Genomic DNA, 12,689 nt, shown 5'->3' on the forward strand with positions numbered 1-12,689 from the left:
AATGTTTTATCCGGCATTCAGCAAACAAATTCTGTCATTTACTCGCCCTCATGTCGTTACAAACTGTTACAAAACGTTTAGAATTTCTCAAAATATAATTTGCTCCACAGGAGAAGAAAGTCTGTTTTAGAATGACGTTTTAAATTACCGTTAATGACTCTTTTAGATGAATGATGGTGAGTAGATGACAATTTATTTCATTTTTCAAATTTCCATTTTTGGATCTTTGTAATTAGCCTGACTACGTCAGACTTCGTTCCGCTCAATTTCATTTTGCTTCTGTACCTAGTTTATCTCCGGCTCCGCAGCAGCCGGGCCAATCAACGAACAGAGAGCGGGCTGAGAGCCGTGACGTAGACCCTTAGTGCCGAATTTAAGATTGTAGTTTAGGTGAGGGACATCTAACACGACAGCGGACATGGAGACACGGGATGCTATTCGCTCTGTTGTGGAGAATATTCCCAGCATTTACAAACTGAAGTCCGAACAAGAAGTGTTTGGTTCACATTTTGAATGGAGGTGATGTTGTGGCCCTACTCCCGACAGGTTTTGGGAAAAGTTTAATTTACCAACTGTTACTGATCGTCAGCGAGAAACTGGGGAGGCCAAAGTTTGGCAAGGCAATAATTGTGATTGTGTGTGTGATGTGATTACTTCACATAATCTGCAAAAGTCGTTCACAGCCATCTTCACTCCGGTATTTCGTACGATGGTTTTGTTTTCGCCGCATACCTGTTTACACAGCGGAAGTTCGAGGCGGCTGAGCCGGCGAATAATATGGGTCATAACCAACCGTTATGTGATTGGCTTACGAGTACACCAATGATTTTAAACTTCAGACAAGCGCCCGCCCACGAGAAAGTAAACGCTTGTCAATTATGCCCTTCCAGACTCTGTGTATGAAGCAAAGCGAGGTTTGGTATTACCAGGCTACTCTGTAATGACTGCCAAATAGAAATCTAGACGCAGGATACAATAAACAATTTATACTTCTACAATAACATCTACAACATCAGGGTAAACAAATGAAGGGGAGAATGAAGCAGAACATCAAACTAAATAAAAATGGTTGGTATCACAGTATGGCTTGAAGTGAAAATTAAATTGCACAAAAAAACCCAGATGTAATTACAAGCATATATGCACTACAGGTTTGCCAGAAAATTGCCAAAAATAAAAGCTTAATGGTTTAACATAAGAATAAATTAAGATGTAAAATGTTAGTATTGTAAAATTGCATTTTTTTAAAATGTATTTATTTTTATTAAATACTGTGTTTTTGTTTTTGCTATGCAAATACACTCTCTTATAAAACACCCAGTCATTCTAGAATTATTAATTATTTCCAAATGGAGCTATTCAAGTCATCTGGTGAAAATTTCTGTATCTTTTTATATAGTAATATATATCTCATACTACTAACTAGAGTTGATAAAGAAATTAACTAATTGATTTTATTTTATTTTTTTTAAATTGCACATGGTTGCACCTAAAATCAAAAATTGTAATTAGAAATATGTTAACGTCTCAAAATATTGTAGAATCAATATAAAATGCACTCATCTGTCTTCCACTGTCTCACTCAGTCATGTCTCTGTTTTTTCACAGATCAGGTCGAGATCCATCCTGGTGACTCCAAACAGACCCGTGTGTCCCAACTTGAGCTGCCTGGCTCAAGGGAGCAGCTTGCAGAGAGTTCACCGCCATGTCTTAACACCTCACGCTCCCCTCTGAAAACCCTGTCCCCCCTTCCCTCTCTCTCCCCTCCCTCCCCCTCCTCCTCCTCCTCCTCCTCCTTCTCCTCCTCCTCCTCCTCCCCTGCCCTCCCTGTAGAAGCTTCCCAGTCTTTTGAAAACCACAGTGCCTCCTCTGGAGAGATGAGTCTGCATCAGCCGCAGCAGCAGGGGTCCGAGAGGGACCTTCCCTCCGCCGCCTCATCCGTCAGTCTGCCCTCTGTACGGAAGACACCTAAAAAGCGCCGCATCTCGCTGCGTTCGCTGTTCCGCCGGCGCTGCGGTGACCCCAAATCCCGCAAGTCACGGGCACTGGCCACCGGGGTGGACGGCATCGCCAGTGTGGAGAGCGTTCACTCGGAAATGTGCCAGCAGCAGGATCACGCCTCGGCACTTTCTGCACCCGGTGTGGCCTCCACCTCATCTTCATCCTCCTCATCCTCAGCCTCCACCTCTGAGCTGCTGGAGTGTCCGCTGTGCCTGCTGCGCCACACCCGAGACCGCTTCCCTGACATCATGACATGCCACCACCGCTCTTGTGCCGACTGCCTCCGACAGTATCTGCGCATCGAGATCTCGGAGAGCAGGGTCAACATCAGCTGCCCCGAGTGCTCAGAGCGCTACAACCCCCATGACATCCGCATGATACTCAACGACCGTGTGCTCATGGAGAAATATGAGGAGTTCATGCTGCGCCGCTGGCTGGTGGCCGACCCCGACTGCCGCTGGTGCCCTGCTCCAGACTGCGGGTAAGGGCACTTTTATTAAAATTTTATTTGAGATTTTTCTATATGCACTACTGTTTAAAAGTTTGGAGTTAGGAGCTAAGAAAACTGTTTATGAAAGCCATCTCGTTTTTAGTGAAAATCAATTTTAAAAACCTAATATAATTGTTGTTGTAATAATAAACATTAATTTCTTAAAAAAAAAAAACTGACCCAAAGCTTTTGAACAGTGGTCTATATTTCTGCCCATCAGAAATCTTCACTTTTTAAAAAAAATTATCATTGAGATTATGCTAGTTTTTATTAGTAAATTCATTTTATTTATTTATTTATTTATTCATTCATTCATATTCCTGTGTTGGTGTTTTAAAAGAGTTTTATTTAATTTTTAGTTTTTTATATTAGTACATGAAATAAACTCAACAAAAATGAGGAACATTTTCTGGGCAAATGTTTTTTTATTTCAAGTGACAAATTTTCATTGTATTATGATGATATAGCATCTGTGCATTGTACACCCTTTTGTGGTATTCCTTATGTCATCCATACAGCACAATGCTGACATCCTGTTGCTATAGCAGCATGATAGGAGTCGGGATTTCCAAGACACATTTCTTCCCTGGTTGGGTCTAAATGGCTGCTCTGGTTTTAACTGCATGGCTGTGATGTTGCCACAGCTGCTTTGTGTTGCCACAGCTGCTATGTCTGCATGTGTGTGTATTTGCTTATTTGTGGCCTGTTTGTTTTGGCACGTCAGTCTTGGAAGAAGCAGAGGTCATTTTGTGTTAGTGTGAGCATTTATAAACAGCCTCTTACCTAAATTGACTTTAGACAAGTCAACTAGTATATTTACCTGCACAGTTATAATCAAGCTACAGTGTAGTCGAGCTACAGTCTTAATCTGTTTGTCAGAGTAAACCTAATACGTAATTGAAATTTAAGTCAGACTAAAGTGTGCACACATTTAAAAAAAAGAAAAAAAAAAAAGAATAGTTTCTTAAGTCCAATTGAAATCGAAGTTTAAGTGCATTTACGCTATTGTTTAAAAGTTTGGGGTAGGTAAGATTTTTATATATATATATATATATATATATATATATATATATATATATATATTTATATATTTTTTTTTTTTTAATTTTGAAAAGTCTGGCTGCATATTTTAAAAACAGAAATATTGTGAAATATTATTGCAACTGATATTAACTGCTTTCTATTTGAATGTTAAAATGTAATTTATTCCTGTGACGTAAAGCTGATTACTCCAGTCTTCAGTGTCACATGATCCTTCAGAAATCATTCTAATATATTGATTTGCTGCTTTTCAGTGTCGGAAAAAACAGTTGTGCTGCTTAATATTTAATTTTTTAATATTAACATGGAAACAGTGATACTTTTTCAAAATTTACTGAATACAAAATTAAAAACAATAGCATTTATTTGAAGTCTTTTGAATAATTTTTCCTTACTGTCATCTTTGGTTAATTTATTGCCTTTTTTTTTTTTTTTAACTTTCAAAACTTACTGGCCCCAACATTTTGAATGGTAGTGTAAAAGTACTTATTCAATGTGTTGCAGAAGGGATAAATAATTAATTATAAAGGAGGCTCCGGAGAGTTCTGACTTGTAACTTAATTATAATTGCAATTATTGGTCAGGGATTCAGCTTTCCTCTTGTTGAAACCTTTTTTTTTTTTTTTTTTTCTCTCCAGGCTCGGGTTCTGAGCCAAAAATATTTGGGACATCTCTGAAGTTAGCACAAGCCAAAGGCACAGTATTGTGTTGTGATCAGCGCTTTTGGAGGCCTGACACTGGTGACACTGTCACTTTGAATGGAGTCTTTTATCAAGCCAGTGGACAGCCTGGCAACAGATCTTGTCATGCTACGCACTCATCTCTGCACAGATCTGCACCCAGCTGTGCCCTGAGTTTCAATGATAACACAACCTTTTGAGCTGCCTGTTTTCTCTTGTCGTCTTTGGTTATTGTGTACACTTGTTTATTTTTTTGAGTAGGCGCTATTACACCTGTCACTTTGGAGGATGTGTATATTTGTGTGCATAACAAAGAGCTTTCCCCAGATACATAGAGACATTAGGCACTTTTTGTTAGGTACTTTTTAAACACGTGTCAAAACAGTGTAGGAAACGAGAACTAGTCTACATGTCATGGCAGGTATATATGTTGAGGTATGCTTTGATGGGTGATCTGATTAGTGGCTCCTCATAGGCTCCTTATGGCTTCAGGGCCAATCTTCAGACACGGGTAAACCAGAGAAAAGTGACTTAATAACACAGTTTTTCATTAACGACCATTTTCAACATTGATAATAATCAGAAATGTTTCTTGAGGAGCAAATCAGCATATTAGAATTATTTCTGAAGGATCATGTGACCCTTATGCTTTCAGCTTTGCATCACAGGAATAAATTACTTTTTAAAATATATGCACATAGAAAACCACCTTTTAAAATTTTAGTAATCTCACAAGTTTACTGTTTTTTTGCTGTATTTTTGATCAAATAAATGCAGCCTTGGTGAGCATAAGAGACTTCTTTTAAAAAGCATTTTAAAACACCTTAATGACCGCTAAATAAATAAGTTTTGCCATCACAGAGAAAAATTGCATTTTTAAAATGATACAATAGAAAATGATTATTTTAAATTGTAGTTTCACAATATTAGTTTTTTAACTGTATTTTATCAAATAAATACAGCCTTGGTGAGCATAAACTTTCAAAAAATAAAAAAAGAGACAAAAGATGTGCAGACTGTGTGAATATTCTCTTTTCCGTTATAGCCATTTTTTCCCCTCACCTAGGAAACATATAGATAGGGTTATTGTTTAAGTAAAGTGAAATTTTTGGTTACCCTAAAATTAAGTAGACTTGACCATTTCCAAGAGAGACACGCTGATCAGAATGAGGGCTTTTCTGGCCATCAGACGTTAGAGATCCTGGTTAATGTGAACAGCAGGCAGTGTGAGTTGCATTGATTCTGCATTGTTGCAGGGTTGGCTGAGAGTTCGCTGTCTTGGAAGACAAATATGCAGTGTTTAAAAAAAAAAAAAAAAAAAAAGTTGTTGAGTGGAAAAGCTTTGTTCCATGTTTTATGCTGTGTGGCACATGCAGGGCTTTCTTTGTGCTGTGGTGGAGCAATCTTGTTTGACTTTTGTTCTGGTGCTGTCACTATCCTTATTTTGACTTTACTGTTTTGACTGTTTGACTTGACTTTACTTTTGTTAGGGTTCATTGTAGATCAGACGGGGGGCGTCTCATGTCTCCAGCATTGTGTTTACTCTTACACACTCAGAGTCATGTAGAAATATGGGCAACTCCAATAACAAAGGACACTTTGTTTGTGGAAACCGATGTAGTGGAGGCTTTTCTCAGACGGAAAACCAACACTTGACCGGATGACATCTGGTTTGCACCATGGCGATAGCTTCTTTTGTATCACATTATATTTTGTGACTGTCAATCCGCATGCAGACTCTTTCATGAGATTTGATGAGGCTGGAATAACTGACTGATCCTGTAGTGCACATTCAGGATCTTTTCTCCGCTTCTAATGTTCTTTTTTCACATGATAATGAGTGTTAAAGGCTCTTATGTAACTCTTTTCTAGCATGCACATCACTTAGCGAAGTGATCCTGTCATTATCTCTCAAATCTGTCCATCTGAATGTTGTGACTTTACAACAACAATTAGCTCTGCAAACAAGCACAACTTCCAGCGCCATTTAATAGGTTCTCATTAATAATTATCAGGTCACAATGGCCAGTGCCTGCTGCGATTGATGATGGCTTCAGTTCAGATTAGCAGGGCTATTAATCTAGATTGACCATCATTGACTTGTGTTGTTACCAGATAGCTACAGCTGTTTTGGATAATGTGGTCACTGATCATACTCTGGTTTGGAGATTTGAACTAGGGGTGGGCGATATAGCAAAAATGTCATATCGCCTTTTTTTTTTTTCACGATTTTATCACGATTCTTTGCCATGTTGATTTTACTATTTTGCAAGTTGTCTGAGCAATACAACCAAACTAATTTCCCTGTTTTAAAAACAAGGCCTTTCAAGGTAACAAAATGTCAAATAAAAAAGAATGGCAGATATTTAGGTCAAAGTGGGTGAAGATAAAAACTGTCATGATACAAATAAAACAAACAGTGCTTTATTTTTTTTAGGTACAGTAGGTGTATTTAGAAGCAGCATTCAAGAAATTGAATTAATAAATATAAAAATAAAACCCTAAATACATCAACTATACATTGATTCTTATTAAAGCAACTGTATTAAAGTTCTTGTGTTTTGTTGTTTTATTAACATTAGAGGGTTAGTTCACCCAAAAATGAATTCATTTACTCGCTCAAGTTGTTTTTTTTTTTTTGTTTTTTTTTAAACCTAAATGAGTTTCTGTCTTCTGTTGAACATTAAAAGGTATTTTGAAGAATGTGGGTAACCGAACAGTTGCTGGTCCCCAGCAACCGAGTAAATCACTCGCATATACGACTAATCTTCACCCTGGTCGACTAAATGATGTCTAATATTAGCCAATGGATAATAAATGCTCAGATTTTACTCGCCAGTGTGTGAATTGGAGGCTAAGTATTAGTTTAGCACAGATATATTTTCACTCTCCAAACACACTGACTGAGTGAGCGTTTCAGAGTTTCTCTGTCAAGCGATCTGTGCGATCTTTCAGGTCATCTGAATGGACGCGCAGCGCATCTGTATTTGACGTACCGTGAACTCTAGGCGCACGACTGTCTGTCGCTTTGGTGAGAGCAGAGAGAGGAAGAGAGAGTCTTGCATACATGCAGAATTGACTAGCTACATGTAAACGATATTCTTTGTTGCATTTTCCTGTCAAAATAACAGAGTTCCTTTTGGATTTTTTCAGCTTTTAAGAACTGCCGGGTTTTCCAGTAGTGGGCGGAACTAATGCGCAAACGACAATCTCATTGGCTGGTGCTCACATGTTATCGTCCCTGTTTTGATTTCAGCAGATCAGTTCGAGCCAATGCAGACAACGTGATTAATGTTCATGAATCCAGCAGCTCGTTAATACTTAGTGCGTTTTAGTCTTCTTATTAGCAGAATTCATATATTATTATTATCGTCTTATCAGTATTATTGTTAGTTTTTTTTCCCTTTTTTTTTTCTTTTTTTTTTTTTGACAGAAACACTGAATGGCCAAAAAAGCACCACCACCAGTCCTAAATTCAGTTAAAATGTCTATGCATTCATACATGGTTACTAAGTTTTAATTCTAATTACTAAAGTTCTATCATTAAATAATACTTGATTATCATAATGTCATCATATAATGCTTGACTGACTGATGTTAAAAGTGTACTTTCAGATATTTAAAAAGGTATATAGGCCTAGTATTATCAGTCTGGCGAGTAAACTAAAACATTTACTAGCCAATGGCGATTCAATTGCCAAGGTGTCCATAGAGGGTTGGTCCCCAGTGACTTCCATTGGAATTTCTTTCCTACCATCAAAGTTAATGTGGACCAGCTACTTTTTGGTTAGCCACATTCTTTAAAATATCATCTTTTGTGTTCAGCACAAGAAATTAATACAGGTTTGGGACAACATGTGAGTGAGTAAATAATGACTGAAATAAAATTTTAGGGTGAACTATCCCTTTAATGACAAGCGGCAGCATGTTTAGTACTATCCCTTTAAGACCTGCACGCATCTAATATACAGGCACGTATCCGTTTTTCACTCAACTGTTTACTTTCACTTTAGACATAACCAACTGAGTCTATTTGTAAACCTTGTGTGTTTTGACAGTATTAGCGCAAAAGATAACTTAGTCCAGTAATCAGGCGCTGTTTTCAGTGCGCACACTTCAGGTGCCTGCTCAGAAAAAGCGCACGTCAGAACAGCAGGTGAATTAAACGTTTAAAAGGCTTTAAAGCAGATTCAAATAATGTACATTTGTGATTGTGAATAAGTGTCCTGTGATTGTAACTCTACCGCAGAGTTAACATTTGATGTGAATGTATGTGGCGTTGTACAGTATATACGGTGGCGCCCTAACTGCAGCTGATAGAGAGTGTGCTGTAGCACGATATTATGATATTTCTTCAAAAGCAGATCGTGGAGACATTTTTATCGTCCACGTTTAAAAATCATCATATCGCACGCCACTAATTTGAACAAACATGAAGTATTAGTTAACTGTGTTAATACTAATAGAGATTTTCTTGTTTGATATGTATGAACTAATGCATCGTGTATAGCTGAGAAAGTATTCGTCTGTTTGATTTGACAGGTATGCAGTCATTGCCTTCGGTTGTGCCAGCTGTCCAAAGATCACGTGTGGTCGAGAGGGCTGTGGAACTGAGTTCTGTTACCACTGTAAACAGCTGTGGCACCCAAATCAGACCTGCGACGCCGCCCGACAGCAGAGAGCTCAGAGCCTCCGGCTGAGACCCTTCAGATCCTCGTCACTCAGCTACAGCCAGGAGAGCGGCGCTGCTGGTGAGCCCACCGAACACACACAAACCGTTAAATCCCTTGCACTACTGCAGTGGATTTGTCAACTACACTGTAAAAAAACTGAAAAAGTCCTGGCAGCTCATTACATGGGACATTTTCAAAATACTGCTAAAACACCTGTAAAAAATACAAATTCCTTCAAATTATACTGTACATTGTGCCCTATTAGTACAGTTTTATTTATTTATTTTTAAATAGTGTAGTACTTTTGTTGCTGACTTGACACCAGAGTTCAGGGGGGGGGGTCTTGGCATTATGAAAATTAAAAACCACTTTCTCTAAAATCAAACCAATCGAATTAGTGGTGGGCAATATTAGAAAAATGTAACTTTTTCCCCAGCAAGAATCACAGTGTTATCACTATTCTTTTTCATGTTGGTTTTTAAGGCTATTTTTACGTTTACTGAGCAGTAAAAACTAGTAGTCCCTACAACTAATATAAGTAAAAAGTTTTTAAGCTTGTTAAAGACAAGTAAACAGTCAGAACAAAGAAACAAATGACAAGCAATAGAACAAATACATTCAGTGGATCAAAAAAACAAATTAAATGAATAATGAAGTCTGTCTGACAGTATTCAGATTAGAAATTCTACAGAAATTGAATGTAGTAATCAAATGCAAAATACAACACTATGAATAAAATATACATTGATTGTTATTTTTTTATTGATTTTTTTTTTTTGCTTGTTTCTAAATCAAATGCTGTCTAATCAAATGACACATTGTGGTTTGTAGCAAATCTTCAAACCTAGTGTGGAAACGTCCTAAATGTCAACCAGCAGTGGTTTTAACCGCTCTGTCTGTGTCTCTCTAAGCCGATGACATAAAGCCATGTCCCCGCTGTGCGGCCTACATCATCAAGATGAATGATGGGAGCTGTAATCACATGACCTGCGCTGTGTGCGGCTGTGAGTTCTGCTGGCTATGTATGAAGGAGATCTCTGACCTGCACTACTTAAGGTCAGTGACCTGAACACCACTGCCACAGGACATCAATCAGACATCTAAATTTAACTGCATTATTGACAGTTGACCTGAGAACTGAGTCCGAAGCTACAGTCATCAGAATCTTTTTTTGTGCTAAGGTTACATTTCTGTGTTTAATTTCTCTTTTCCTGACACAGTCCTTCAGGATGCACGTTCTGGGGTAAGAAGCCTTGGAGCAGGAAGAAGAAAATCCTGTGGCAGTTGGGCACACTTGTGGGCGCTCCGGTTGGCATTGCACTGATTGCTGGCATTGCCATACCTGCAATGATCATTGGGATTCCTGTGTATGTGGGCAGAAAGGTGGGTGGCTAAACTAAACACTGTGGAGAATGAAGAGTGAGGTTTTAATTTATTTGTTTTCAAACCCAGTCTTTTGAACTGATTGCAAGGTATGAAATTGGATACATTTTTCAGACAGTCATATTTGGTATATCTGCACCGGGTCCTTAGTAATGATGAGAATCAGCTTGGTGCCAAGAGATTTTCTTTAACAACTGAGAGTAGCTGTGATTGTGGGGAAAAAGAGGACTGAGATCTAGAAATTGTCTCTGTTGACTGCAGGATGCTAAACTCATAAAAAGCTAACAATTAGTTTTTACTCAAGACTTTAAAACTATCCTTAGTTTTCAATAACCATATCAGTAACTTTTTTTTTTTTTATACGCTTTCCTCTTGAGTTTTCATAGGCCAAACTGTATTTAACCCATTCAAAAGGACTCTAAAATAATGTTGCCATGTTGCAATTATATATTTTGCTTTGAGAGATTGCACAGCTTAATCTGATCTGACCATGAAACTGAAACTCATTTTTATCTAGTTTAAAAATTATATCGCATGTCTTTTTGCCTGTGTGTACAAAGCCCGCGTATATTTTAATAACGTTCATGAGTGCTAATGATTCTGATAATAGTGCATAATCTTAGTCATCAATAATCATTAGAAAGTCATTACAGTACTGCATTATCAGCCTTAACTTGGATTGAACTCACTGGCACATGGCGTGGGCTAAATTGACGAAAAATAGACGACAGTTGATTTCTTTAATTTGGCAGCATTTCCTGTGACAGCTTCTGTTGTGAACCAGTTTCTCCAAATGCCTTTGTCATGGCTACAAGATAATAAGGGCCTTCATTTTATCTGACTAGAAGAACACTGCTTATTATAAACACTTTTAGAAACTGGTGCCAGCGTGTTAAAATCGGTTTGACAAGCTCTATTCTTACATCTGTATTTATAGATTTAAAGATTCATATGTCCAGCAAATAGCAGTGATGTAGTATAATTTATGCACTACATTAAAGATTTGGTTTTGCGTGAGTTAATATGCAGCCTGTCTCTGAACCAGATTAATCCACTGCAAACTGGGTCACTTGTACAATGATTAATAGCACTTCAAATATGTGCTGTTCAGTCTGAATTTCATTATGAAGGGATTTCCATAACGTCTGTTTATCTGACCTGAATCCTAACTGAGTGCTGCATTATGAGATATGAAAACCTACAAGTCTTATCGCACACTTATCAGCCTTGTTTGATCTTCAAGAGACTCTTGTTAGATCATCGAGTGGGAAATTATGCTAGCATTATGAGTAACCAAAGCGTGATTTAATCTAGAATAATGAGCAGGGTGATGACAGAGGGATGTGTTTATTCACTCAGTCTATGAATCCGTCTGCTTCAGATTCATAATCGTTATGAGGGGAAGGACATCTCCAAGCACAAGAGGAACCTTGTCATAGCCGGCGGGGTCACATTGTCAGTGATCGTGTCTCCAGTGGTTGCTGCTGTCACTGTTGGTAAACAGACTTCTTTCTTTTTTCTGTCTAATGATTCACTTTATGATTTGAATTGCAGTTTGTTTTATGAAATAATTACCACCCAATGCACGATAATGATCTGTTCATAATGAGAACAAGCTGCGGTTTTGTCATCTGCCACTTTAATTGCTCATGCTTATTAAAGTCGGCTGATTGGCTGTCAACGCTTTAAGGTTTATCAGCTGGGGAAATTGTTTGGAAAGTGCTTCCAACAATATCGTCTCTCTCTTATGTTATCGTTATAGTGGCTTTTCCTATTCTCATTGAATTTACTAAAACTTTATAGTTATCATCCTTTGTGTAAATGGTATTTCCATCAGGTTTAGAGGTTGCAGTTTTGTGTAAGTGTTATATTGTGTGTCTGTGCAGGGATAGGAGTGCCCATCATGTTGGCGTATGTCTACGGTGTGGTGCCCATCTCTCTGTGCCGCAGCGGTGGTTGCGGCGTGTCTGCGGGGAATGGTAAAGGTGTGCGCATCGAGTTCGATGACGAGAACGACATGAACGTGGGTACCGGAGCTGCTGTGACTGGTGAGTGAACCTCACTGAATGCAAACACCTCAGTGCCACAGGCTGAGAAGCCAAACAATGTTTAAAGCATTCAGAATCTGTCCTTCTCAGAGGCATCCTCTCATCACAGTCTCTGTCTTGGCTGTTCCTTCCCCTGGAGAGTTGTTTATCACATTTCACACTTTCTCTCCTCCTCGCTCATGTTTAATGCAAATGTGTGAAGTGTGTTCTAGTTTAAAGCAGCGCGTGCTAGAATCTGTTAGATTAGAGCCATATCTAGAGACGGAGATTATCCTTTTTCAGACACAACTCCTGAAACTCAGGGATCAAGTAGCTTTGTTTCTCAAACACCAAATAAATCCCATGAAGCTCATGTATTTCTGCGAGCAAGTAG

General features: G+C 38.3%; 1 protein-coding gene across 2 annotated transcripts in view; it reads left to right on the forward strand.

Moving 5' to 3' along the window:
- rnf19a (ring finger protein 19A, RBR E3 ubiquitin protein ligase) overlaps positions 1 to 12,689 on the forward strand; it is a 33,186-nt gene that overhangs the window by 12,280 nt on the left and 8,217 nt on the right. For both annotated transcript variants that reach the window (XM_058752855.1, XM_058752856.1), the window contains exons 2-7: positions 1,609 to 2,482; positions 8,755 to 8,963; positions 9,797 to 9,941; positions 10,106 to 10,268; positions 11,650 to 11,764; positions 12,155 to 12,316. In XM_058752855.1, the coding sequence (XP_058608838.1) occupies positions 1,609 to 2,482; positions 8,755 to 8,963; positions 9,797 to 9,941; positions 10,106 to 10,268; positions 11,650 to 11,764; positions 12,155 to 12,316 (1,668 nt within the window). The remainder of the gene's footprint in view (positions 1 to 1,608; positions 2,483 to 8,754; positions 8,964 to 9,796; positions 9,942 to 10,105; positions 10,269 to 11,649; positions 11,765 to 12,154; positions 12,317 to 12,689) is intronic.

This window comes from Onychostoma macrolepis, chromosome 19 (genome assembly GCF_012432095.1).
Source record: "Onychostoma macrolepis isolate SWU-2019 chromosome 19, ASM1243209v1, whole genome shotgun sequence".
In the NCBI taxonomy this organism is placed as follows: Eukaryota; Metazoa; Chordata; class Actinopteri; order Cypriniformes; family Cyprinidae; genus Onychostoma; species Onychostoma macrolepis.